The sequence below is a fragment of the Bos mutus genome, chromosome 6, assembly GCF_027580195.1.
Source record: "Bos mutus isolate GX-2022 chromosome 6, NWIPB_WYAK_1.1, whole genome shotgun sequence".
NCBI lineage: Eukaryota > Metazoa > Chordata > Mammalia > Artiodactyla > Bovidae > Bos > Bos mutus.
Window position 1 is genome coordinate 108,521,398 of NC_091622.1, and position 27,598 is coordinate 108,548,995.

The 27,598-nt window shown below is 45.9% G+C and overlaps 1 protein-coding gene across 1 annotated transcript in view; it reads right to left on the minus strand.

Moving 5' to 3' along the window:
* Positions 1-27,253, minus strand: part of BOD1L1 (biorientation of chromosomes in cell division 1 like 1) — a 57,342-nt gene extending 30,089 nt beyond the window's left edge. Inside the window, exons 1-10 of the mRNA XM_070372706.1 lie at positions 26,875-27,253; positions 20,677-20,801; positions 15,711-15,901; positions 14,612-15,226; positions 13,889-14,038; positions 11,836-12,002; positions 10,615-10,726; positions 9,822-9,960; positions 8,714-8,786; positions 711-6,654 (exon numbers count right to left, since the gene is read on the minus strand). Coding sequence (XP_070228807.1) covers positions 711-6,654; positions 8,714-8,786; positions 9,822-9,960; positions 10,615-10,726; positions 11,836-12,002; positions 13,889-14,038; positions 14,612-15,226; positions 15,711-15,901; positions 20,677-20,801; positions 26,875-27,111 — 7,753 coding nt within the window. The 5' untranslated portion in view covers positions 27,112-27,253. The remainder of the gene's footprint in view (positions 1-710; positions 6,655-8,713; positions 8,787-9,821; positions 9,961-10,614; positions 10,727-11,835; positions 12,003-13,888; positions 14,039-14,611; positions 15,227-15,710; positions 15,902-20,676; positions 20,802-26,874) is intronic.
* Between the last annotated feature and the right edge of the window lie 345 nt (positions 27,254-27,598).

A 27,598-nucleotide genomic window follows, 5' to 3' on the forward strand; every position in this document is an offset into this window, starting at 1 on the left:
AAGTCACATGAGGGCTGGGACGGGGCTTGTTTTGTGCTATCATCCCCTTCTGACACAACAGAAAGCTGAGGCTCAGATGTGATTTTTTTTTTCCTAAGAGGCATCCAAGTACCGTGCAAGTTATTTAAACTCTTCGAACGTTCATTTGTAAAATGAGGTGATTAAAAAAAATGCTCATCTCATACACTGCTGTAAGGTGCCTTCATTTTGACTACTAAGAAGCTTGAAGGCCAAAGATGTTTAGTAACTTGCAACAGTCCTGTGGACTACACTTGTCCAGCCGATGAGACAGCTGGAAGCCTCCTAACTGCCCACGTCGCACATGAGAAGTGGGTCTAAGATTAACCATTTAAACGTGATTTTAGAGAAGCCTGGCTCTCAACTTGGATGACAGTGATTTTGCTATATTCTAAAACCAAAACCTCCCTGGTGGCTCAGACGGTAAAGTGTCCGCCTACAATGTGGGAGACCCAGGTTCAATCCCTGGGACAAGAAGATCTCCTGGAGATGGAAATGGCAATCCACTCCAGTGTTCTTGCCTGGAAAATCCCATGGATGGAGGAGCCTGGTGGGCTACGGTCCATGGGGTTGCAAAGAGTACGACACAACTGAGCGACTTCACTTTCACTTTCAGAACCAAAACCATCTTAAATACCCTCTACATACAATTATCTTTATAAAACACGAAAATTTGCACTTAAGAGTCTCACCTCGATCACGCAAATTTTCTTCAGAAGAAACAGTGACTTGAAGACCTTCTTGCTGGCAGGATTTGGTCACACTGTTCTCTTCTCCTGTTTTCTTAGTGGATGCTGGGACAGTGCACTGGCCACGGTGGTCACTCCTGCTCGTCAAGTTCTGCTCCTGTTTAGCAGCTGAGAGAGCTACATTGTAGGCGGTGGGAAGGGCTGCTGTGTGGGAAGGAGCCGTTTCTGACTCCTGGCCATTAATACATTCAGCGGTGGTGGTTTTCAAGTGCCCCTCAGGATCCCACTGGTCATCAGCTTTTTTAGCACCAGGATTGACTGCTGTCAAACAGCGCACACTGATGGTGCCCTCAGGAGCCTGCTCTAGTCCTTGCGGGTTGACAGGCGAGTCCCCACTCCCCGCTGCTGGGCATCTCGCTGGCGTGCTGCCCCCTGATGTCCCTGCCTCAGGCCTTTCATCTTCTCTCTGAACTCTGTCTGCACAGTCCTTGCCAAGCCTCTCGCTCTCTGCCACAATCCCGACACCTGCAGAAAGCATACTGACCGACACCCGGTCATGCTCTTCCCCAGTGCCCCCTGCCACCACAGGGCCCACTTCTTTTCCCCCTGTGGAGGGCCCAGGACACTGACACTTGTCCTCGGCCATTAGGCTGGACAGACGGGCCTCAGGCTTGCTCATCTTCGTGGCTGATGGGGCATCATTTCCTTTGGGGCTGTCTGCACTCAAATGAACCTCTTCATGCCTGTCGAGACCAGCAGGGGCCAGCAGGCATTCGGCCGTGCTGGTGGAGATGATAGCGGCATCGCTCACGTCCTCTGTGCCAGTGCCCACGGGCAGCTCCTCCTCCTGCGGGACGGCGCCCGCCATGACCGCCTCACAGCCTTCCGAGGTGCTGGTGGAAATCATGGCCATGTCGCTCGCCTCTTCCGCCGGCCTGACCGAGGCCTGGGCATCCTCTCGAGCGACAGCACTGGACACGGGGCCCTCGCAGTCCTCTCCTGAGCTTGTGGAGATGATAGCGCTGCCGTCCTTCTCTTCCAGGACGGGTTGCTCATGTTCCCTTTCCCTAGACACACCGCACACAGAGGCTTCGCAATCTTCTGCAATGCTGGTGGAAATGAGCGCACATTCGTCCTTCTCCTCTTTGCTGGTTGAAGCAAGGGGGCTCTCGGCTTGCGCAGGCGCACTGGGCGTGGGCCCCTCAAAGTCATCGGCGCTCACCAGGGCCAGCGCTTTGGCTCTGTCTTCCACGGCTGCCACCGGCTGCGGACTCTGGGCACCATGGAGGGCTGTCGCGCTGGAAATGGGCACTTCGAATTCCTCCCCGATGCTTGTGGAAATCATGGCACACTCGTCTTTCTCCTCGTTTCTCGCAGCCGTGAGTTGGCTCCCGTCACCTGATGCTGCGCTGGGCATGGGGGCCTCGAACTCCTCCATGTTCACTCTGGGGCCCTCCGCGCTCTCTTCAGGTCTCAAGGCGCTTGAATGGCCAGCCCTCATGTCTACCACAGTGCTGAGCTGTGGGGTGAGATCGTCTGTTGTGCTGGTGGAGATCACCAAGCCCTTCCCTTCACCTGAACCCCCAGCCACACCAGCCTGGTTGGCGACACTGTCAATGGCCGTGGCGGCCGCAAGGCCATCACAGTCTTCGTTCTCCACGGAGGTGATGACACCCTCATCTTTTTCGCCCGGTGACGTGTGAGGAGGCTCATGTTCTGGCACAGCAGCAGACACGAGGGCCTCGTAACTGTCCCCCACCAGGCCAGTGGAGGGCGTGGTATCGTCGGCTTTTTCGTTTCTGCTGAGCTCACCGTCCCTGCGGTCTAAAGCTGCGCTGGTCATGGGCCCCTGGCGACCTTCAGAAGCGGGAGCCGCCATGCCCTCCCCTGCAGCCCCGCTGCTCACGCTGCTCTCCACGACCCCTTTGGCGCTGGAGCAGATCTCTGCGTCTTTAGTGTCCTTCTCAGCGCCGCTCACGCTGTCCACGGTACTCTCGTACGCGTGCGGGACGGTGCCGCCGGCCTCGGCGTCCACACGCCCTGCCACAGGGCCAAGCTGAGCGTCTCCGCCTGCGCTCTCGCAGACCGACATCCCTTCGCTCTCCTCTTCCATCCCTGTGCACGTGGACGCGTGCCCGACCTCATTCCCCCGGCCCGTGCTGGTCACCACGCCCTCCCCTTCATCCTCGTCCTCCTTGGCGCCCGTGCTGGTCACCACGCCCTCATCGTCGCAGGGGCCGGGGGCTACCACCGGCGCATCAGTGGGGTCTTTGGCTACCGTGCTATCCATGGCACTCTCTTCGTTTTCTTCAGATTCGGAACTCAGGGCGAAGCCTTCCCTGCTCTCCTCTGAACCTGTGCAGCTCGCCAGGCCCTCCCCGTCCTCCTCTGTTATCCCGGTGCTGGTGACGGCACTTTCACCCTCCGGGCCGTCCATCACAGAACCGCTTTCCTCCTGAGCGGCGCTGGCTGCCGTGGGGGTGGGGGTGTCTATGGGGCCCCCAGGGGCCCCCGTCACCCTGCGCTCCTCCTGAGGCTCCACCCCAGCTGCGGAGCACAGGACACTGCCGTCTCTTCTACCCCCTGCCCCTGTGCACGTCACTGTCCCCTCGCTTTCCTTCTTGGGCCCTGCTCTCGGTGGGCTTCTCTGGAATCCATCCAACTCTTCGTTGCTTAGGGACCCCTCCCTGATGTCCATCCCCGCACTTGTTACTGCTCCGTCGCTCTCAACCTCACTGATAAACCTGACCGTTCCTTCCACGAGTTCCGAGTCTCCACCTGAAGACCCATCGCACTTGCCCTCAGAACCCGCGCTGGTCACAGCGTCATCCTTCTCTTCGGTCGCTGCGCTCCTGGCGTCAGCCTCGGTGGTCCCAGTGGGGGCCGTCGCGGGGTCAGCTGCTCTTTCTTCAGGCTCGGCCAGGGCGCATTCCCCACTTTCTCCCTCTTTGGTGCTTGTGAGGAACGTTTCGCTTTCTGCAAATCCTTCTGTGACAACACCCCCACCTTCCTCGGCTGCAGCAAAGATGGTGCCTTCTCTGGCTTCCTCCCCGACGTGAAGAGGGTGGTTTTCGGAGCACGTGCCCGTTGTGAGGCCTTCGTCTGCCTCGATGCTTGTGCAAGGCATGGCCACCCCACCCTCCACCGTCTCTGCAGATGTGGTTGTGGCAGTCCCCGCCTTCACCAGGTTTAGGGGAACACCACTGTCCTTCCCCTCAGTGCTGCTGGCGATGGAAGCCTTTTCTCCTCTACTAGGCCTGGCTGTCGGAATCTCAGCTTTCCCGCTCCTTTGATGTAGAACAGAGGACACGGCATTGCTCTCAGCACTGGTGTCCACCTCACTGTGTCCGTGCCTTCTGTCAGCATCGGCTGGTATGTTTTCAACTTCAGCTGGGCCTCTGCTCTGCTTAAGTCCAATAGTATCTGTTTCTGTACTCATGCCTTCCACCTGATCAACAGCAACACCAACCTTGTGGCCATTTTCTACAGAAGCCCTAACTGTCTGCTTCGAACTTGAGTTACTTCCTTTCCCATCCACATCCATCGAGCCACCTTCTTTGTCAATGTTCTCCTTTTCCACTGTCCTGTCCCCTGACTCACTGCCAACAGGTGTGTCTACTTTCCCTTGTCTGCTGTGCAGTATGAAGGCCTGTGCACCTTCTGGAATGTGTCTTCTGCTCTCCACGCTGGCTTCTGCTGGTGTATCTACTGTGGAAACGGCATTGCCTTTTCTGCTGTCACTTGTCCTAGGGACTTCTGATTCCTCATCAGTCCAGCTTTGCTTAGGGATTTCAGAGTGGTGGACGAGCGAGGTGCTGGCTGTGGTACCTTCTGACCCACTTCTTCTGTCAACTAAAGGAAGCACCCCTGAATCGTGGGACTGTTTCTGAGGCCCAGCAGTCATGGAGCCTAAGGACGGGGCGGGATCTACCTTTGTGGAATGTTTAAGAGTGGGGTCTCCTGGAGCAAGGCGTTCTTCGGTGGGCCTGGTGGTGTTTTTCAAATTCTTCTGTGCCCTGTCACTTTCTGATGGGGCACGGGGTAACAAACAGTGACTCGTTTCGGAGTCTACATTCATTTCCTGAGTTTCTTGTTGAGCAGACTCCTTTTCCCCAGAGTTAGGTTTGGACACAGAGCTTTGGAGATGCATTTTCTTGGTCAGGGTGCTTCTGTGGTCAGCGTGCTTTTCGGAATTACCAACAGCTCCTGTTCCACGCCCCGATTTACAGGCTGGAGATGCTGTTTTTGACTCTCCCATGGGAGTCTGTAACTCCTCCTTTAGGACTGCAGCAGTAGTTTTTTGTTTCGTAACATTTTCTGAGTCAAGTTCTTGCTGAGAGCTACTGCTGCCGTCTTGGGTTTTGCGGACTTCCGCTGCATTTTCCATGGCTGGCTCGGGATCAATTTCCATTGGCTCTTGTTCGGGCATCAGGGCAGGATCACCACTTTTTTTGGGTCTCTGAAGGGAGGAACTACTGGGAGCACCTGAAGGGTTTGCTGCTGGTTTTTCTTCTCCTTTAGCCATTTCTTGGGATACGCTGCCTCTTCGATTTTCACACAACCTTCTACTTAACTTCTTCTCTACGACTGAACTACTTCCTCTGGGCTTCTCATGACTGCCGTCAACTTCTTTTCCATCCTTGTCCTCTGTTTTGTTGTCTTCCTTCTTTTTCACGTCCTTACTACTGTGCTTTAAGCTCCTGCTTTTGTGCCCGTCTGACAACTTTCTCTCGAGTCTGGTGGAGCTTGACTCTTTCTCACCCTTGCACCTCTCCTTTGCTAGTGGCAACTTTGCTCTGTGACTAGACTCTCTCTGCACACTATGCGCTGAAGGGGCCACACTCTCTGACGTGGGCTCCACACCGCTTTCCTCAGAAGGTCTGTCTTCAACTCTGGACTTCCGCTGTCTCTCTGGCTCACCTTCTTCAGTGTTCTTCTCCTTCTCTGGTTTTGGAGTGGTCGCCAGTTTTGTGGTATTTTCTTGTGATTCTGTTTCAGATGCTTTCAACTGTTTGCCTTGGCTTCTGGACTTAGACTTCAACACAAGTTTATCTTCCAACAAGCTCTTGGTTCTTCGCCTCTCCTTGTGAATCGCCTCCTCTGGTTTTGAATTACTATCTGCGTTAGTCAAGTCATTATCACATTTATCCTCAGAGTAACTTTCGCTTCTTCTCTGTACTGTGCTTCCATGTTGCCTGGAGCTCAGAGAGTCCTTCTGAATTTTAGAATCACTTGATCTTCTTGATTTGTGCTCTGCCTTGGTTTTGTCCGCTGACCCGTGTCTCTCTTTCTTATTTTCTTTACGAACATTCTCGTCACTTTTTATAATATACTCAGAAACTGGTTTACCATCTTTGCCCAAAACTGACAACTTCCTTTCATTCCGGTGTTTACCTCTTCGTTCAGCTTTATCATCTGACGACAGTTTTGCTTGTTGACTCGTCTTCTGAACGTTTTCATCTCTCGAGCCTCTCTCGGAAGAGTGAGGCTCGGGCTCATCTCCTGCTTTATGAGCACTGTCACCTCTGTACTTGTGTTTTGTAGACGGTTTGTCTTCTGACAGAGTTTTCTCCTTTTCAGGCTTCTCCTTGGAGGATTTCGCCTCTTTCTTAGGCAGGCTTTTTAAATGTGGTGTTTCTGAATCATCTTTCTTTAGATGCTTTTCGTTTTTAAGCGTGCTCTTCTGTTTCTGGGGTTCTTCTGTGCCACTTTCTGAGCGTTCCAGTGGCCTTTTTCCGTCCCTCGTGTCAGTCTCTTCCTGCACCCCTTCCACCACAACAGGGGTAGAAGTCCGTCTTTTGTGTTCCCTTTCTATTTTGGATTCGTTTTTGTTTTCATCAGCTGGATGCAAAGACTCTGAAAGTCTTCGAGCAGGTTTACTTGGTTCACTCTTTGCATGGACATGCTTTAGATCCTTTGAAGAAGATGCTTTTTCCTTTTCACAATGCTGTAAGAAAATAAAAGTTAAAATATAAGACCTAGTTTTTATATTCAAATCTAAAATTTGGGTGCATTTAGTATGTTGAACGTTGTAACATGCTTGTTGTTGTTGTTTAAGTTCCTAAGCCATGCGACTCTTTGTGACCCCATTTACTGTAGCCTGCCAGGCTCCCCTGTCCATGGGATTTCCCAGGCAAGAATACTGGAGTGGTGTGCCATTTCCTTCTCCAGGCAATCTTCCTGACCCAGGGATCGAACCCGCGTCTCCTGCATTGCCAGGTGAATTCTTTACCACATGCTACACCTTACTTATTTCACCTCTGCCAATAGCTGGTAGGTATTATTAACTTATTTCTATGCATCAGGAACCTGAAACTCAGGATGGTTCAATAATGTGACATCTTGCAACGAGTTCAGATAATTTCATTCTGGGTCTAATACTCTTCCCACTATATAGCAGCATCTTTATAGAGAGTAGTTCTTTCTCCTGAGATGCGTCCAGGCATTTGGAGGCATTCTCAGACTTTAAATTGCTAAAGCCCACTAATGCCCAGTGGTCACTAATAAATAGAAGCTGAAAGAATGACATTAGTTCTTTTTAGTCCAAAGACTTAATACCTAATGAAGGCAATTAAAAATTTTATAATGAAATAAAGTTTTCTTACATTTTAATTTAGAAATACAAATTATCAATGGGAACTTCATGAATTTAGGTTACCTGTAAGACAGTTTATTTAGGAAGCTTCAAATGCACATAGAAACTCATGGTAACTAATAGTAATCATATCATATACATCTGATGCACATGTTCATACCCAAGGGAAGATACCAATACACCAAAGCAGCCAAACCTTCCTCCTGACCCACAGTCTGGCGCTGACTGGACTAATGTTAATGACCAATGACACTTTATAATAAGGACTCATGAACTAGTTATAATTATTCTTATTCAAACAATGGGCTGAAGTCCTCAGAAAGCCCTTTGTGTCTCTGGGTCAGTTTATCACTGCACCTTTTTTACACTTTAACATGAAGATTAATACACTATTACTATAGGGACTGGGACATAGCAAGATCTTACTTTGAAATTAAATTCCACAAATAAAGAACTAACAGGGATGCCATCAACCTAATTTTACAATAAGTTCTAACCAATTAATGTGAATACAATCTTATAAGATCATTTTCCAAAGGGATTTCTCATAAAAAAAGTTAAATATTAATAATATGACATTAGAATATCAGAATATACTAAATGACTCTAATTTCTACATAAAGACATCAAGAATATTTACCGGCTATGAATAAATAATTACTAAACTATTACTGCTTCCTTTAGAAGTGTTAAGATATTCAATAGTTCAGCTATAGAATTATAAATATAAAAGTATACAGAAAGATTAAAACCCAGTGAAAACAAGTTTATCACAAGTAAAAAGGAGGAAAAATGTACTTACTGAACATTTTGAGGGTATTTTTATCTACATATTTTTACTATTTAAAATGATCACATCTTAGAAAACAGTCCAAGTGCTCAACTATAAGAAAATGCTTAAATTACAGTATATTCATTCAATGTAAGCTATATAATTATCAGAATGTGTTAATTAGGAAGTAACAGTGAAATGAGTATGGGGGGGATGTTAAAAACACTATGCAAGGTTACATTTGCTCTACAAAATTATGGACATATGTGGGTGAGAAATGGAAGACAACGATAATTTGTTAGTGGAAGGATTTTAGCTTTTTCCTCCTTTTCTTTTTCATTATTATTCCTGGCTATTTTATTATCGTCAATTTAAGAAACAAGAGGTGGGGGAGTTGGGGGAAGAGAGAGGAGAAGAAAAGTAACTATTATCCAGATAAAAGATCTTAAGAATCAACTTGCCAAAATGAAGAATTTAGGCCATAATAGGATGGGGGTGTTGGAATGTTGAATGTGACAGACTTTCTATTCAAGGTAGAAAAAAAAAAACAAACCAGACTGTATTCTAAGTTTTACTACAAATAACTGAATGGCTTAACAGAAGAGCATTTAAAGTGGGGTTTTACTAATTAAGACATACCTCACTTGTTTTGAGTGTTTCTCTGGAATCTTCTTCAGATTGCTGTTTCTTTTTAGAATTCTCATCAATGTTCCTAGGTGGGGCAAAATGTGAAATAAGAACTTTGGACCAAAAAATGTGATTTAAATTTCTCAGGAAGATTTTTAAAAAAGCTTAGCTTTTCTTCACTATAAAACACTTAATTTGTACCTAGAGACTTGTGCACTTCAAATTAAATCCTATTCTTGGTTGACAGTGAAGAGCTAAATCCCGAATGTGAAGTGGACCACTCTTGGTCCTAGAGGAAAGTATTCTTGAAACAAAAATTTGTGATTTGTCGCTTGAAGAAGAATATGACATGGGCTACAATTTCATTTTGAAAGTCTTATCTTCTGAATAAACAGAGTAGTTCTATTTATTCAGATCGAGAAGGCTGAAGTCTGTAAGAAAAATGAGAGCCTCCTTCTCTCACTTAGTTCTGCAGATTGACTCAGCTAAAATCACTGACATAGTTACCTTCAAGTCTAAGATAAACTTACAGAACTGCATGTTGCCAGTACAGCAATGCTATAGCCCACGCCTACACAGCCACCTTCAGTCTCTTCAGCTTTGTAATTCTTACAGAATTAACCATGATCATGAGGTGCTAAAAACAATGTTTGGCTTGGAATGCTGGTTTACGGGGAGAAGCATGAGATACTAGTGAAGTGTGTGGAAAGACTAGAGAATGGAGGCAGCGCCGTCAGTAAGAGGTAACTGAATGTCCAGAAGGGGAACGGCTCCTGAGTGCTTCAGAGGGTCTACACACTCTCTGAGACTATGGACAACTGTGTGCTTATGCACTTGCATTTCTCTGGGCAAAGAGTCCAATGGTTCCATGAGATTATCAAATAAAGTCTGCTCCCACCCCCACAAAAGAAAAAGATTAGTACACACTGTTTTGAAATATCATAGATATTAACATAATGAATTATGATACTGAAAAGAAAACCCTATTCCATGTTATTTCATAAACATGGAATAATATACACACTCAAGGTCTGACTCTTTCCTGTCATTTTCAATGCCTCTCTTCTGAAAGCTTGTTGAGAGAATATTATAATGTGAATGTGGCCAAATAAATACGTACCTGGAGTCCTTTTTCCTCTTTTTGCTTAAGGCTACCTTTTTCTCTAAAACTTTCCGTTCTTTAAGGACTTCTTTAATTCTGGGGGCTTTGGGTTCCAAACCTTTTGTTGATGATTCTTCTAAGTCCACACTACTTTTGCCTGGGGAAGAAGCAATCAACAAACTATGTTTCAGAACACAGTTTTATAAACAGTGTAATCTTTATTCTTCATTAAGATTTTCTAATCACTGTAAAAATAAAAAATGGCTTCAATATCTCTAAGTTGTATTGGAATAAAAATATTTTATGTAGATGGAGAAGTCTTATATTTTTTATCTTAAGTGCTCATATATGTACATGTGTGTATTTTACATCAAACAAGATCAGTGTCCAGACGAAGTTCAATTCTGTCCAATGAAATATTCCAGATAAATGTTCGACATTTTAGTTAACATAAAGTATAGATGAATTCCATTAATATCACTGCAAGGCTTGAGGACTCACAGGTTAACAATAAATTTTTCAGTGATAATTCATTCCATAATCACTGGAAAATAAACTGCTATTATGTGAGTTGTATAATCTGGTATGTGATAGAATGTTTAACTTAGATATAGAAATATAATAAACATGTGACTAAATACATCAGATTAAAAAGGAAATCTTAAACATCTTAAAATACATAGTTTTAAAAATCTAAGATACAATTTTTATCACTTTATTTTATAATCATACCTCATAAGCTATCTTAATATCTAGAAGTCAATGGGGTAAGTACATAGTTTAAAATATTAAATGTTAAGATCTCTTATACCTTGACTCTTAGCTTTTGAAAACTTTGTCTTTTCTGCTTTCTGTTTTCGTTTTTCTTCAAGTTTTTCTCTATTAATTTGCCTTCTTAAAAGTCTCTCTTCTTTTTCTTTAGCCTAAAACCACAAAATATTCATAATTATGCTGACAGATTCTCAAGTAAGAGCAAAAACACCCTGAAAAAAAATATGCTTGCCCTTCAGATGTTCTTACAAATTAATGGGCTCTGTAAAAGTGCATACATACCACTATAAACACATCTATGTGTGCGCATGGGTTTCAAAAGAGACAGAAGGTGACATTTTTCCCTTACTAACTTTCAGAATGCCATCAATTTAAAGGTATCATTTGGGGAAACGGTGGTTTAATAAACTGTTATTCCAATTAAAAGGCTACCTATAAAAATGTCTATGAGCATCACGTGTAGAGGTAGGTCTTTATAATTATCTGATTTTCTCAAAGAAAGATGAAATGCAGATTCTAGTGACAGGGTGGTCCTACAACAAATGTTACTTGCTGGCTATACTCTCAGGACCCAGGGTTTGGATGTGGGACTTCCTGTAGTTGTATTTTAAACCAGGGAGGATCCAGTCATTGTGTTACTCTACCATCTCTTTCCTGCCCAGAATTCAAAGCCTCAAAGTGTCAAATACTCTAAGCATGAGCATAACTCCTGATCAACTAATCTCTTAAGAGAGAGGCTATTAACATTTTGGTGCGCTTCCTTCAAATCATTTTTTATGGAGTAGTATTTCCTTATTCTTTGATGCACAACTTTTCATATTTTAATGTTTCTGAAATTGTAAGCCAACTTATTAAAACCGATGTATACATACAATGAGGTAGCAGTTTCTCTAAAAAGCTGTTAATAATTCAGTGGTACATCTTAGAAGTACTATCAAATGAAGGAAATATGTGGACGACTATGCTTCCCTCTTAATAATATGTTAATGGCTGATGCCATCTCTCTTTATGGCTGGATCCATACTCGGGTCAAACATTTCCATACTATGAAACACCGAGGGTGTTAGCAGTTTTTCACCAATCATGATGATATGAACAGCTCCATCACGTTTTTATCTATTCTGCCTAAATGACAAGGTTCCTGAAGGTGGAACCTATAAGTCACCATTTCAAATGCTCACCAGTAGCCTGTGAACAGACTAGTCAAGTATGCCAACCTGATTTAATAGGTTAACATAACAAGAGCTCAAATCTGACTTACAATAGACTGCCGCCGTTGTTCCACAGTAAGTTCGTCATCAGAATCACTATAATACTTTGAGTAAAGATATGGTTTGTGAACATAAGCATGCCGCACATTTTTTGCTTTTCCTTCACTGGGATCACTGGTTTGAGTTTTTGTTTTGTTTTGCTTGTTCTTCTCTTCATCTGGAAGAAAGTCAGTAGAAAGAAGATCATTTCTGTCAATCAGCAATTAACATCAACATCAAGTGGCAAAAGCTGTATCAAAGTAGTTTAAGGGTATTTGTAGGTCCAACAGGAGAAATATCAGTATGTGAAAATTCAGAAAATTTTAAAGGCTATCATTCATATCTTTATTTATTTAAATTTTTTTTTTTGTTTGCTTCTTTGGCCGTGCCGCATGGCATGCAGAATTTCTCAGGGCAGGGATCAAACTCATGCCCCCTGAACAGGAAGGGCAGAGTCTTAACCAATGGACCACCAGGGACATCCTCCTGATTCACATACTGTTTCTTTCTTTCAGCTTCTCACATATCAAAAAGAAAAATTAGACCTTAAGAGTTACTTATGTTTCCTGGACAAATAGTTAATCCTCATTTGTATATCAACAGACTTGGCATGAATACTTTACCAGTATCAAGTTGAACAAATTCCCTTCAAGCCACACTTTAAACTTGAGATTTTAGTGACCATTTATGGTCTTTCGTTTATGGAAGGGGCAAGAACCAATAACTGGCCCTACAGCAAGTATACAGTAAAACCCCTCTGCCCTAGGAAGGGAGAAAAGTTCCCCATGCACAGCAAGAAGCAGTGAGTGCTACTAAGTATTGCTTTGTACTCTCAAAAGAGCAGTTTTCTTACTTTTGGATCCCATACACAGAAAATCTAGCCCTGTCCAGGAAAAACCTTGAAAAGATCCAATACAGCATCTAGAAATAAGATTTCCGTTTGGTCAGAGAAAGTGGAATGTTCACAGGATAAGAGCATTCTTCTCCCATCGGTACTCAGAAATGACCTCATGAGGATAATTACGAAGAGTGAGAAGTGCTACCCTTGCATTTCGGAGGCTGCTAATTCAGTTTTTTAAATGGACACTAAGAAAATAATGAAAAATGGGAGCAACTGAAAAATATTCATACATCTACAGCATTAAAACTTTCTACTTTTTTCTTGCCTGTGATTTTCTCTACAGATATTCTAATTCAAGTATGTGTTAAGTCGCTTCAGTTGTGTCCGACTCTGTGCAACCCCATGGACTGTAGCCCACCAGGCTCCTCTGTCCATGGGATTCTCCAGGCAAGAATACTGGAGTGGGTTACTATGCCCTCCTCCAGGGGATCTTCCTGATCCAAGGATTGAACCCATGTCTCTTACGTCTCCTGCGTTGGCAGGTGGGTTCAATCCAAGAGTCAGTGGCAAACTTACCAGATGCTATCTGCAGGCAATTGCAAATAATGTTCAACATTTTTGACTTTTCAAAAAATCATAAAAAATATTTAATCACATGTTAAAGAGCAATGTAAGGTATTAGTTAGAAGCCCGGACTGGGTTTGAAATGGTGCTGTGCTCACTAGCTACGTGACTCCTGGTGACAGACTATATAGCCTACTGCCTCTTCCCTTGGCTGATTTTAATGTGTCCCTTAGCTGAAAGAAACCATAACCATGAGTTTAATAGCTTTCAATGAGTCCTTCTAGTGAATTACCAAACCTGAGAGTGGTCTTGGGATCTTGAATTTGCAATTGGTCCCAGAAATGAGGGCAGTCTTGTGGACTGTCCCTCCAAACACTACCAAAACATGGCATGTTCAAACACGATCTCATCCAAGTCTTCTAAGAATCCTAAGGAGTGGAGGTAAGAGAAGGAGAACCTAGGCTTGTTGAGGTTTAGTAACTTACCAAGCTCACTCAGATAGACAGTCTTGGAGCTGGGACTCAGAAACAAATCTTCCAACTAAGAGTCCCAAGCTCCTGCCACGGCGCCACACTGCCTTTCACGACACAGCCATCTGAACTTACAAACACTGCTCAACAGGAAGCTTCCCAGAGGCTTTACTAAGTAAAATGCTTTACCATCTGATGTAATCTCTCCTTCTTCCATGCTCTCAGACATCACAGCCTCCTCCTCAGTGTCTTCTTCAAAAGATGAAAGGTCACTGGTGTGGACGGAGCTAACTGTGATGTCTGTAAGTCCATCCACATCAGAATCTATCATAGAGATATCTACAAGAAAATGAAACATAGAAAACAAATCGTCTTGTGGTAAGAACAAAAACAGCACCCGATTCCTAAATTACATTAACATTTTTCTGCTTTAACTGCTCAAAGAACTTCAACTTCAGAAATAATCTCTCACCATTGGTGACCAATATCAAATAAGGTAGAGCTGTTTTCAGCAAACAGAAAGCACGGTTAGCCTATAAAATGAATAAGACTGATAATCCATGATGTGAATGATATATAAAAAGCAAATCTTATGTAAATGAATTATTCACTAGTATTTTAAAGATTAGGATATACAACAATTAACTGGCTTGGAATAATGTACGTGAATAAATTATGAGTTAAATTTATAAGGCTTAGAGTGTCTCTGTTCATTTGCATTATCAACTGGCACATGAGAATGAAAGGAAATATACAAATGCTTAATGCTCATCTTTTAGCAAAAAGAATATGAGTTTTCAGGATTTTAAAACACAAGTAGCAAATATAGTTATAAAACTTTGAAGGCAAGTGTGATGTGCCCTCAAGGACACTGTGTTCTTTAAACTGTTGTAGACTTTTCCAAGTTTTTACCTTCTTTTGTTCCTTCACTGGTTTTAGCTTTACTATTGGTTTTTTCCGAAGGAAGTTTTGAACATTCTACTTCTTTATCCTTTGCTTGTTTTTCATCTTTTACTCTTTGTACATCTTCGCTCCTTTTTGAGTGATCAGTTTTCTTTTCAGTCTTTTCCTTCTTCTCTTTCTTTCTTTCTGCCTTTTCATTGCTGTCTGGCTTCTTTTCACCTTTATCTGCTGATTTGCTTTTTTGGTCACTGCTTTCTTGTTGAGCATCCTTATTTAGCAGAACTGAACTAGTACTTTCTCTTGCGTGATTCTTCATTTCTTCAGCTGGACAAGGGGGATCACTAAGTTCTTCAGAGCGAGGGGCAGCTTCCTGCCCTTCCCCTGCAGAGTCGGCTGTAGGTTTTTCTTTATCAGCTGTGTCCTCTGAAGTCCTCTCTTTCTCAGCACTAGTGTCAGTGCTTGCCTGAGACGGGGTTTTTTTGGACATTCTCTCACTGGTCTTGGCATTCGACGTCTCTGTTGAAGCCCTGGCAGCACTAGCTTCTTGGTTGAGAGAAGTGATGGTTTCCAAGATGGACATGGCATCACTGGCCACGTTTGCACTGGGCCCTGGGGCAGGGACACCTTGGAGGGAAAGACATGTTTTAGAATAAATTTGTGCAGAAGGTAAAGCCCTCTGCAGACTCAAAGCCGCCTGCCACTGTCAGTGTTACGTGACACACGCACATACACTTTCAGTCTTTCAGGCACTGGTGCTGAGACTCAACACACTCTAAATTCTCTACCTCTGTAACACAGACCCAGGCATTATGCAAACGTGAGAACAGTCTAGTTCCCAGAAAAAGAATATGTTCTCTAATTACTGTAATTATTGCCTCTACTGAAACACACACACACCCATCCACTACATTATTAAAGTAACTATTATTTAAAAAAAAAAAACAAAAAACTGTTATGCCAGTTCAAGAATCTGGGTGATAATTAAAATAACTACAATTTCATGAGAGTGGCCAAAAAGAGAAATATTTTAATGAACTAAATACCCCTAACTTGGTAATCAGCGTAAGAAGAAAAGCAACGGGACTGACCAAGAATGAAAGCAAAGCACCTTGTGTGATGGTGGAGGAGTCTGGTTTCTCATCCTCGGGGGCTGTACTGCCGCTCGTGTCCTCCTTATGACTGAGCGTGGCCAGAAACTCGTGCACAGCTTTCTCCACCTGAGGTCTGAATGTGTGGTTGATCTTCGGATCCACAACCTGAGAAATAATTCGGTCAATACCAGACTCCAACATTCCTGATCTGAAACACAGGATAATTTACAGAAAGGTGAAAAACAAAAACAAAATGTAATGTAGTATTAAACAAACTCCTTTTAAGTAAAGCTGTATCAATTACATATATGTTCTTCAACTGCCCCCTCTCCACTCTCCTTGGGTTACAAGAAAAATACACAATAGAAAATAAGTTTCACACTACAGTGGCATTTAACAAAGGATACTGCAAAAAAAAAAAACTACATAAAATATGTCACATCTCCACTGTGTCACCAGTGGAGATACTAAAGCAGACAGAACAAGAGCAAAACAAAATACCTTTAGAACTAGACAGAGCACGTTATCTAAAGGCCAGGCTTGTAGGTGATGCTTCTCTTACCTCAATCCTGCCCATGGCAGACAGGGATAAATGACCATTAAAGTGGAATTCTGGGTACGAAATAAACCTATAGATTCTACAACTTTTTTTTTTAAACAGAAAGATATAAGTCTGTTGTAAGTATTAGTGTGCCCACGAACACTGAAGAATGCACACAAAGTGCAATTTCCCCAAACTTACAAAAAAGAAAAAAAAAGGAAAACTTTAGAAGAACAAAAACAAAGCTTAAAACTTTTGGCCATCTTATTATCTTCTTGCTTTAAAGACTAAATGATTTATTCATTCTACAATCACGTTCTAAGTGCCTTATACACAACAAGCACCACACTAGCTACTGAGCCACTGCAAATCACACCTGGTCTCTGTTCTGCTGGGGGTGAGAGACACAAAATACAACGTGACAGCTGCTAGGACATACAATGCACTATGAGAAAAGAATATTATCATTATTAGCCATCCCTGAGATGATTTGCGAATGCTTTACAAAGGAGAAGACATTTAACCTGAGTCCTGATTTCCAGAGAAGAGAAGGGAACAAAGTGTTCAAAGAAATATCACACGTAAGAGACAGAGGAGCAAAGGGCCAACAAAGCCTGAAACACGAAGAAAACCACAGAGGCCTCTGAACAAAATAGGAGGACATGCATTTATTTGAAGAATCGCACTTCAACCTTGTTTCTTTCAGAGAACCTGAGCAGTCACAGTTCCCTGGACAGTGTTGGGACAGCAGTTTGAGGCCTCTGGCTGTCCCTGCACAGGGCTGAGGTGTCTCTCTCTACGCCCTGCAGGGCTATGTCTGAGTGCCGTGCTGTCTGGAGTGGAGGATGGATGCGATTCGCCTTTCCCGAGGCACCTCGCAGCCCTGAGATACTACAATTCCATTTATGTGGGCCATAGAGAAAAATGAGACACCACTGCACAAAGTAGGTAACCTGCTTTCTAAAGTTCTAAGACTATTAAAAAAAAAAAAAGCTAATCCTCTGAACACTGTTACATCTTGGAGGTGTCTTTAAAACGTGGCAGGTGGAAAAGAGGCGAGGACAAGTCATCTGAAAAACGTTCTAAGGTGCAAGCACAAAGGCACGAAATGAAACACACCCTTCAGGTGGCTGCCTCAGTCTCTTTCCCTGAGGCCCACACGCCGGCCTCCGTGTACTTAGGTCCTCGCTCTCTCAGAGGCCCGCTCTGATCTCAGAAACGGAGGCCCACGCTAACAAGCACACTGTTCCTCGTGGGTTCATTCCAGTGACGTGTGGGTGCAGCCGGGGCTGCCTCACCAGAGGAGGGGAGAGGTCATAGCTCCAGGTTCAAGGGCAAAGCCAAAATGCCAGCAGCTGGCACTGTCTTGGTTAAAGCTACCTTCTTGTCTTCCTTTAAACAGTGTACAGTTCAGGTCATCACTTCTGAGCTCCCTTGCATTTTAAGGTTCTGTTGTACAAATGAATGCATAAACAGAGTAAAACTTTTTTTAAACTACTGAGCTGGCAGATTGGTTACTGAACCATGCAAAATTGCAGATATTGAACTATCTTGTCTTATGAAAATGGCAATTGTAAACAGTTCAATCTGAGACAAGTGAGTATTTCTCAAAGTAAATGCAAAAAAACGATCTGAAATTGTATTTACAGGTGCAAATACGTTCCTATACCATTGGTAGTTGTCGTCGTTTAGTTGTTAAATCGCGTCTGACTCTGTTGCAATCCCATGAACTGTAGACGCCATGCTCCTCTGTCCATGGGATTTCCTGCGAGGAATACTGAAGTGGGTTGCCATTTCCTTCTCAAGGGGATCTTCCTGACCCAGGGATCAAACCCACATCTCCTGCACTGGCAGGCGGATTCTTACACACTGAGCCACCAGGGAGGCCCTATACCATTAGTTAGACACAACTAAAAGTTACTCTTTCTTTAGAGTAACTTAGAAATGTTATTTAAGAGACATAAGTTTACTAATGTAATTTAAATGAAAGAACAGTTCAATTAAAAATAAGTAAAGTAGCTAGAAGAAAATGTCCAGATGTCCCAGTAAGAGCAATGCCTAAACTACCCAAGAGATGACAATTGGCCCGCTCTAGTCCACAGAGGAGGGTCCTCGTCACCCACAGGCAGACTGCTCTAGTGTTAACTGCCGGCAGTCACAAGCACCCCCTACTGCAGCGTCCAGCAATCCCTCACCAAACAAGGTTCTGTGAAAACGTCATATGTTGGTACAACAATTTTAAGTGCTTGATTTTACATGGGCAAGACTGAGTTTAGCTCTCTTTAAAGAACAGAACAAATGACCGCTTCCCGGCTGTAAAGGTTTTGCGTGCTAAGAAGTCAATTTCAAGAAATGTGCCTTCCATTTAGTCTCTTAACATATGAAGAAAAAGACAAAAAGAATCTAAGACCCTCCCCTTTCCAAACACGCTTTTAAAACAATGTTATTCTTTGTGAAAAGGAGGCAGCTATGCACACTGTTGCGGGCTGGTGCTCTGTAACTGTGGGTAATGTCTGTAAGCCTCCTGCCCCCACCCCCCAACCCGGCCTACCCTTGGCCCCCGACCGACCCCTAGTCTCCAACTTGACCCCTAGCGCTCTACCCCCTATTTTGGTTACTGTTCTCCTGAAGGTCTGGAAATGAGGAAGCCCCTAGGCCTGCTGCCCAACAGGAAAGGCCTTGACTTCTCCCCAGAAGCTATCAGATGCAGCCCTCTAACGGCATCTTGTGATCTCACCTGGACTCTTTCACAGGTTCCTGAGTATCTTTTAAAATGTAGACAACAAACCTACTGTCAAATTTCCCTCTTCCCTTCTCTTATTTTCTAGGACACGCAGTCTGAGCCCCAGGTTCCTGGTTTCTAGGATTACCTGCGGCTAAATGGGTCTTTGAATCAGAGTGTAAAGTTTTATTTGTGGGGCTTCCTGTGGGTGAACTATCAAGGGAGCAATACACTAGGTAGGTTTGCAAGGTTCCTGAGGGACAAGAGGGAATTGAGGGGCAACAGCTATAAATTATGCTTCCTGGTGGCTCAGGCGGTAAAGATCCGCCTGGAATGCAGAAGATCTGGGTTCGATCCCTGGGTTGGGAAGATCCCCTGGAGGAGGGCATGGCAACCCACTCCAGCATTCTTGCCTAGAGAATCCCCATGGACAGAGGAGCCTGGCAGGCTACAGTCCATGAGGTCTCGAAGAGTCAGACACGACTGAGGGACTAAGCACCCAGCACACAGCTATAAATCAGATTTGTTTACCTGTTTAAAAAGCCACATTTCGTCCCAGTAGATGAACTTGGACATAAATATTTGTCAAGGCAGGAAAAATAAAGCATTTTTAAAATAATGTGGTCAGCTTTTCTGGGGTGTGAGGCAGGGAGAGAGGGTTCAAGTCTTCTAATCTTGGTGAATACTTATATTCATGAACAATATTGTAAATCTGCTCTTTGGGGGAACAAATATGATCTTTTTAGGGCCATCTAAACATTCCGGCTTTTCTCACTCTCTTCGTGTTTGCCAAGAAAAGGACCCTGACAGGCCCAAATGCACCACCACTCCCTTTCTGGTTATATTGTCACTAAAACCCACAAGCAAAATCACAGTTAAATTAAAAACAAAACCAAAACAAACACAAACCAGGAGAGCCCCTGGTGGCCCAGGGGTTAGGACGCAGCACTTTCACTGCTAGGGCCAGGCTTAACTGCTGACCGGGGAGCTAAGATCTGACAGACTGCTAGGGCCAGGCTTAACTGCTGACCGGGGAGCTAAGACCTGACAGACTGCTAGGGCCAGGCTTAACTGCTGACCGGGGAGCTAAGATCTGACAGCCACACGCAGCCAGGAAAAAGAAAAGGAAAAAAGCAAGCAGTTGTATCAGAACATAGAAGACATGGTCTCAAATCAGGAGAAAATGCTTCAATTTCAGTCATCTTTAATGTCTTTATTTGTAAACCAGGAATAATAAAGCCTACTCTCTCAGGGTCAAAAAGTAACTGTAAACGTAACCGTATGTGACACACTAACCAATCTGGCATTTGCCATCTATTCATGGCAGATCTAGAGGGCTTTTTTTTTGAAGTCACATAGTCATTCCTTTCACTCCAGTGTTCTTGCCTGGAGAATCCCAGGAACAGAGGAGCCTAGTGGGCTACTGTCTACGGGGTCGCACAGAGTCGGACACGACTGAATCGACTTAGCAGCAGCAGCAGTCATTCCTTCAATATTTCCAAAGGTCTATGGGAACAATCAGACTGTCAAATTTATGAGGGAAATGTGAAGCAATTTAGAGTCTACTCTAAAATTACACTGTATCATTGTATGAAGTAGCCACACCAGACCTGACAAAATCATCACAAGGTGAACAAACTTCTGCAAATGTCTCTGCTTTCAGGCAAGGCACACTGGGACAGTCTCAAACCTTCCTAGGAATGCTGCAATTCTGACTTACTTGAGCACTTGCTGTCGAATATTGTTTCTAAGCTGGTTCTTGTTGAGGTGGGGACTCCATGTATGAGTTGCTAAGTGGTTTGCAACAAAGTTGTCAACACGCTGTCTCAGATTCTGATAGGCAGGCTAGAGAGGAAGAAAGAGATATCAATGTTAAAAACCTCACTGCTACACAATATCAACCCTAATATCCATAGTCTCAGGAATCCTTGTATCTTTAGCAGTGTTAACATTTCTTAGGGCATCAATATGGCAACAAAGTTTCATAGTTTGACAACCCTGTATTATCCTCCTGCTTCAGGATAATACAAGACTCATTCAAATACCATTTATCTAAAACAAAATGTTTATAGATGAATACAAAGACAGATATACCTAATTATACACAAGGGACTAGAACATAAGAAGTGTTACTTTTAGATGATTTGAAGGGAAGAAATGGAGAAGAGCAGACAGGAAATGAGCCTTCATTGAGAATGCTGCTGCTAAGTCATGTCAGTCATGTCCGACTGTGCGACCCCATAGACGGCAGCCCACCAGGCTCCCCTGTGCCTGGGATTCTCCAGGCAAGAACACTGGAGTGGGTTGCCATTTCCTTGTCCAATGCATGAAAGTGAAAAGTGAAAGTGAAGTCGCTCAGTCGTGTCCGACTCTTAGTGACCCCATGGACTGCAGCCTACCAGGCTCCTCCATCCATGGGATTTTCCAGGCAAGAGTACTGGAGTGGGTTGCCATTGACTACGGCATCCCAGTTAGACCTTCAAAGTTTCACAACACAGCTGGGACGAGGAAAGGTGGGCCGCACAGATACAGCCAGCAATGTAAGAGTAGGTGGATGAGAAAACGCGGAGTCAGGAGCACTGGGGAGCCCCCATGCCATTAAATCCAATTTTGTTGGAGGAGAGAAAACAAAAACAGAGAGATGAGATTGGAAACATAATGTGGAACCAGGATTTGGAAGAATTTGGGGACCCATATACGACACCTGGAATTATGGGAGAGAGAATGTGAACCCACAGCACATATGAGCATCGTGATACGTGAAGCTGACCCGATATTCCTATGGTGAGAGAGTAAGAAAGAAAAGAAAGTGAAGTCGCTCAGTTGTTATCCGATTCTTTGTGACCCCATGGATGTAGCCTATCAGGCTCCTCAGTCCATAGAATTTTCCAGGCAAGAGTACTGGAGTGGGTTGCCATCTCCTTCTCCACAGGATGTCCCCAACCCAGGGATCGAATCCGGGTCTCCCGCATGCGGGCAGACACTTTACTGTCTGAACCACCAGGGAAGTCTGAGACAGTAAACAGGCTCAAAATATTCGCAGGAAAGCATGCAATAACTAGAAGAATGAAAATCTGTAGTGGAGTGGCAAAAATGGGCTGAAAGGCATGGATCCAAGAGAAATTAGGAAGGGACAACTGCTGGAACCAAGTGTTACATTAAATATAAGGCACTGGTTCCTAACTGGAAGCAATTTTGCCTCCCCCTACTCTGCGCCCACCCAGGTAACCTCTGGCAATGCCCGGAGACATCTCTGATTGTCACTGCTGAGGGGAGTTGCTAGTGGCATCCTACCAGGTACAGGACAGTCCCCCCCAACAAAGGACTATCCAGCCCAAAATGTCAGCTGTGCTAAAGCTGAGCACTACTGATACACAGGAAGCAGGAGAGAGGACCCACGTTAACAGGCCACTTCTATGCTGCCTGGAAGGACTGTCTGACTGCATGCTTCCTTTCTTCAAGCTGTCCCCACCATGCATGTTCTTTACATCTTTTATGTGACTTTTAATGTAGATGAGTCTGAGTATTCCCGAATGATTTTAAGCAAAACCGTACAACCTCCGTTTCTGCTGTTTGCTCCCTTACCCCTTAAAGTTTATTCTCCAGTCACAAGTTCTCATGATTTTATTCGTGCACACCTACGACTCCTTCTCCCTGTCCATCTGGCAAACTTCTCACCTTCAGAGCTCACCTAACCCCTAAAGTCATCCTGATACCCAAAGTAGGCTTGCACAGCCCTTCTCCCGTGTACCAACTGTCTCTGATACACACTGTCATTCGAGTAATTCTTGTGTTGTATTTTGGGGGGGTGCATATTTATTTCTTTACTGAAGTGTAAGTGTTCTCTCACTCTTTTAGTCTTTGTTTTCACACACCTTTTCACACTGCTAGGCAGATAACCAATTAAAAAGTAGTTATCAGATGAGATGACTGGTTAACTATCTAGGTAATGGAGATGAGAAAGATTTTATCCCTCTGTGACACCCCTTCACCCCTTCCGATTACCAGAATTTTGCTAATACCTATGTTCTATCCTCTATTCTATACCTATATTTAGTTGGGAACGATTGAAGGCAAAAGGAGAAGGGGGTGGCAGAGGATAAGATAGTTAGATAGCATCACCAACTCAATGGACATGAATTTGAGCAAACTCCAGGAGATAGCGGAGGACAGGGAAGCCTGGTGAGCTGCAATCCATGGGGTTGCAAAGAGTTGGACACAACTTAAGTGACTGAACAACAAATATTCCATCCAACCAAAACGTCTCATGATCATTTCTGATGTTCCTCTCCATTTATCCAAAATTCATATGAACAAAACTAATTTTCTCCCCAATGATTGTAAAACATAATTATTTTTCCCAATATTCCCAAACCTCAGAAACATTAGGCTCAAATGTCACAATGTATCTAGCACTCTGCTGCTGCTGCTGCTGCTGCTGCGTCGCTTCAGTCGTGTCTGACTCTGTGCGACCCCAGAGACGACAGCCCACCAAGGCTTCCCCGTCCCTGGGATTCTCCAGGCAAGAACACTGGAGTGGGTTGCCATTTCCTTGTCCAATGCATGAAAGTGAAAAGTGAAAGTGAAGTTGCTCAGTCATGTCTGACTCTTAGCGACCCCATGGACTGCAGCCCACCAGGCTCCCGCGTCCCTGGGATTCTCCAGGCAAGAACACTGGAGTGGGTTGCCATTTCCTTCTCCAAGGCATGAAAGTGAAAAGTGAAAGTGAAGTTGCTCAGTCATGTCTGACTCTTAGCGACCCCATGGACTGCAGTCTACCAGGCTCCTCCGTCCATGGGATTTTCCAGGCAAGAGTACTGGAGTGGGGTGCCATTGTCTTCTCCATTAGCACTCTACTTGCCCATAAAACAACCTTCAATTTGAACTATAAAAGTTAAATCCCTTGGTTTCTAAGTTCTTGTTTAGGTAAAAAAGCCTAGTGACTACGATAATATTTTGGGCTCCATTACTCTTCTGGGAAGAGCTATGTCCTTTTCCCAGTGCTCCTGGCCAAAAGCCTTCACATCATCATGACTCCTTCTCTTCCACCCCTCACCCGAACCCGCAGGAAATCCCGCCGGCATGAGCCTCAGAATGCAGCCAGAAGCTGAGCACCTCCCATCCCCTGCACTGCTACCCCTCGTGTCCGGAGCCTTCTCCTCCCCTGCCTAGATCACAGTTGCGGACTGGCCTGCATCTAGTCCCCCCTTGCTGCCTGAAGTCTGTTTTCCACAGTGCAGAGAGCGCCGATCTTCTCAAGTTAAGGGGACCATGTCGTTCACTGTCCAAACCACATCACGATGAAGTAAGGGGGTACTGTGAATGACTCCACGAGGTCAAGCCGTCTGAGGTGGAAGCAGATCGCATCCCTCTTCTGCTCTAACACCTGCCAGGGGCTTCTCAGCTCCAGTGAGCGCCAAACTCACCAGGGCTCCGGCAGCTCTGTAAAGGGAGGGTGGCGGGGGGGCTCCTACCTCAGCTCCTAGCCCTTTCTCCCTCAGCAGGTTCTGCCTTAGGCCTCCTGCACTTGCTGTGCTCCCCAGTTGGCATGCTCAGCCCCCCACAGCTGGAGAGCTCCTTCAGCGATGGCTCAAATGTCATCTCATTCAATCTTCCCTGAATAACTTACGCAAAACACACCATCAACCCTTTCCACCTTCATCCTGCTTTCTCTCTCCCACAGAACCTCTCACGAGTGAGATTTACTTTCTCTGATGGGCTTCGAGCTTCACATCAGCAGGGACTTTCTGTTCACTGCTGTGTCCCTGGTACCTAAAACAATGCCTGGTGTGTAAGTATTTGTTGGGTGAATAAACTTACATTATTTCTGTCTCTGATTTTTCTTTTAAATCTGAAAAGAGACAATAATCATGGCAACGAGGAGCCATTTCCAGCCAAGGAAGTATCCAAAAATTGGCCTTTACGGCCTGGAGTGAAAGGGGCCACAATCACTTGGTCAGGGAGCACCCTGCCGAGTCCCTAGAGGTGAGCCTGCCTTGATTTTTCCTCCTCACGTGCTACTCGGTGCACAGGGGTCGGAATGGCTTTGAAGCCTGGCTCCCGGATGTGGAGACCACAGCAGAGGAGCCCCAGCATTAGCCGGATCTTGGGCTGCATGTTCATGTGAACCTGTGTACCTGTCCTAGTTATCATCAGATTGTCAAACCAACGGTGCTTCCTTCTTTCGCCCCAAGAAATCTTTTAGGAGTCTACTTTGAGAGGCTCTGGCAGGAACATTACAGGCACAACAACAATATTCGGAGGGAATGTGGATGCAGAAAAAGTTGAGCCTTAAATAGTATAGCTCCCCACCCCCAGCTGCTGGTGTATTTGAATTTTCATCTGCATACACAAATGATGACACATGGATTTGTAGGTTTCTAAGGACAGCAAAGTGAAATCCCTACTTGCCAAAAAAAAAAAAAAAACAGCTTTACTTTTTGATAGTTGGGTAACATTTACTTCCCCATGTCCTGTGGAAAAAAAAAAGTATGGAAGGAAGGGAGAGAGGGAGGAAGAAAGTCAACTGGCATCATTGTCAAACAGGCTTGTGCATATTCCCTAAAATGAAGTGAGCAAACTACATACTACCTACATAAATAAATATCCCCAAGAAAACTGAATTTCATGTGGTTCAGAAACTCCAACACCCCCAAAAGGCACATTCTATTTCTGGTCTACAAGGTGGGCCAGAGTTCTTAAAAGGGAAGATGTCCCCAGACTGTCAGAAAGGTTTCCCCAGAGGAGACAAGGGAATGGTGTGTGCTTCACCTCAAAGCCCTTTCCTCAAAGAAACAAGCTTCTTTAGAAGAGCTGAACATGCTATGGAAAAACCCTGACCCCACTGAAACTCTGAACCAATGAACCAAACCAGATCTCAGTTAAAAAAAAAGTTTTCCCCCAACTGTTTCCAACCAAAGCTTCCTGCTTCACTTGCTTCTAGACCTACTAGGTTTCCATCCATTTACTAAATGCACCTTCCCGTTTTCTCTACTCAGCCTTTGCAGAACCACCCAAGTTGACCCGCTCCTGCCAACCCCTCTTCACTTTGACACTTGGTACATACTCCCTTTCCCTTCCCAGCCCCGCTCTTTTTGTACAGGGAACCTTTCCCCATATACCCCGAACTCTCCCAACTCATTCTTCTGTCCTGTCCTTCTTCCATTTCAGTACCTGCCGTCACCTCGCCTCCGTCTTTTCCTCAGTTTCCTCTACCTCTCCCCTCTCACCCCTCCTCCCTTCTCACTTTAGAGACAGGACTTGGCCTGAGCGATTAAATCAGAGTCCCTGGGGGAAACAAAGCCCCATCTCCGTACCTCACCTTTCCATCGACCAGCTCTGCGCCCCTCACCAAGTCCAGCATTGCAACACTGCAAACAATTCGATTCATCACCACTTAGTCCTTTCTCCGAAGGACAAAGACCTGACCCTTACCAGCAATCTTCAAGAGAGACGGCAAAAATAACTTGGGACACGAAGTAAACCGGGGGGCGGAGGTGGGGGGCGGTGAGTGGAAATCACAGGTGAAAGCGCCGTTAGCCTTAGTACAGACGAGTCTCCAAAAGAACAGTAACTTGGTGTGGCTCACCCCTATATTCCCAGCACCTAAGCAGTGCCTGGAACGTAGGAGATGCTTGGCTAGTCTGTTAAGCCAACGAAAGGCTGAGCGAATGAATGAACACAGCGAGCCACGAACAGCGCCGGGCACGAAGCGGCCCCTCAGAGAGGAAGCGGCTGCGCAGGGAACTCCGCGGTGGGGAGGTGGAGCGCTCCAGAGCGGCCCCGGGGCTGGGGACGCCGAGGCAGCCGCCGGCCCACCGACCGATGGCGGGCCACCGATGGCCTGCCCGGCAAGGCGGCGGCCCGCGGGGTCGTCCCCGGTCCCCGCCCGCCCGCAGCTCCCCCGCGCGCCCCGCACCTTGGTGTCCACGTCGGCCAAGCAGTCCCTGCGGAACTGGTCGAAGAGCCCCTGGCTCTTGAGATGGTTCACGATCATGGCCACGAGCTGCGGGTCCCCGGCGCCGGCGCCCGCTCCCCCGGCCCCGCCCGCGCCTGGGCCAGTCCCTGGGCCAGGCGGCGGCGGCGGCGGCTGCGGCTGCGGCGGGGGAGGCGGCGGCGCGGGAGGAGGTGGCTGTGGCTGCGGGTTGGTGGCCATGGCGGCCTGGGCCCGGAGAGGAGCGCGGTGAGCCCCGGACGGGCGGCGCTCCTAGGAGGCGGCGCTGCCCGGGTCCCGCCGCCTGAGGGAAGCCAACGGGATGTTGTTACGGAACCAACGGATCCAGAGCGACCCCGGAAGTGAAAGGGAACTCCGGTGGGGGAGGAAGGAGGAAGGAGGGTCGGGGAAAGCGGTGACAATGGCAACAGAGGTGCGTCTACGGCGGCCGCGAGGGGCCAGTTCCGGTCTTCGCGGGGCGCGGGCACCCTCGCCAGGCTGGGCTGCGTGGGAGGCGGCGGCCTGAAGCCCGGCTTCTCCGGCAGCGAGCAGCGGGCGGCCGCCTGGGGCCTGGGTCTGGAGTCCTGGGCGGTCGGGCGTTCGACTGGCGCAACGCCCCGGGGCCCGAGGGCCGATTGGGCGCCGGCACGCGGGGCCGGGCCGGCCAGGGCGGGGGAGCGAAACCTAGGACGGGTTCCAATCGCGGTGG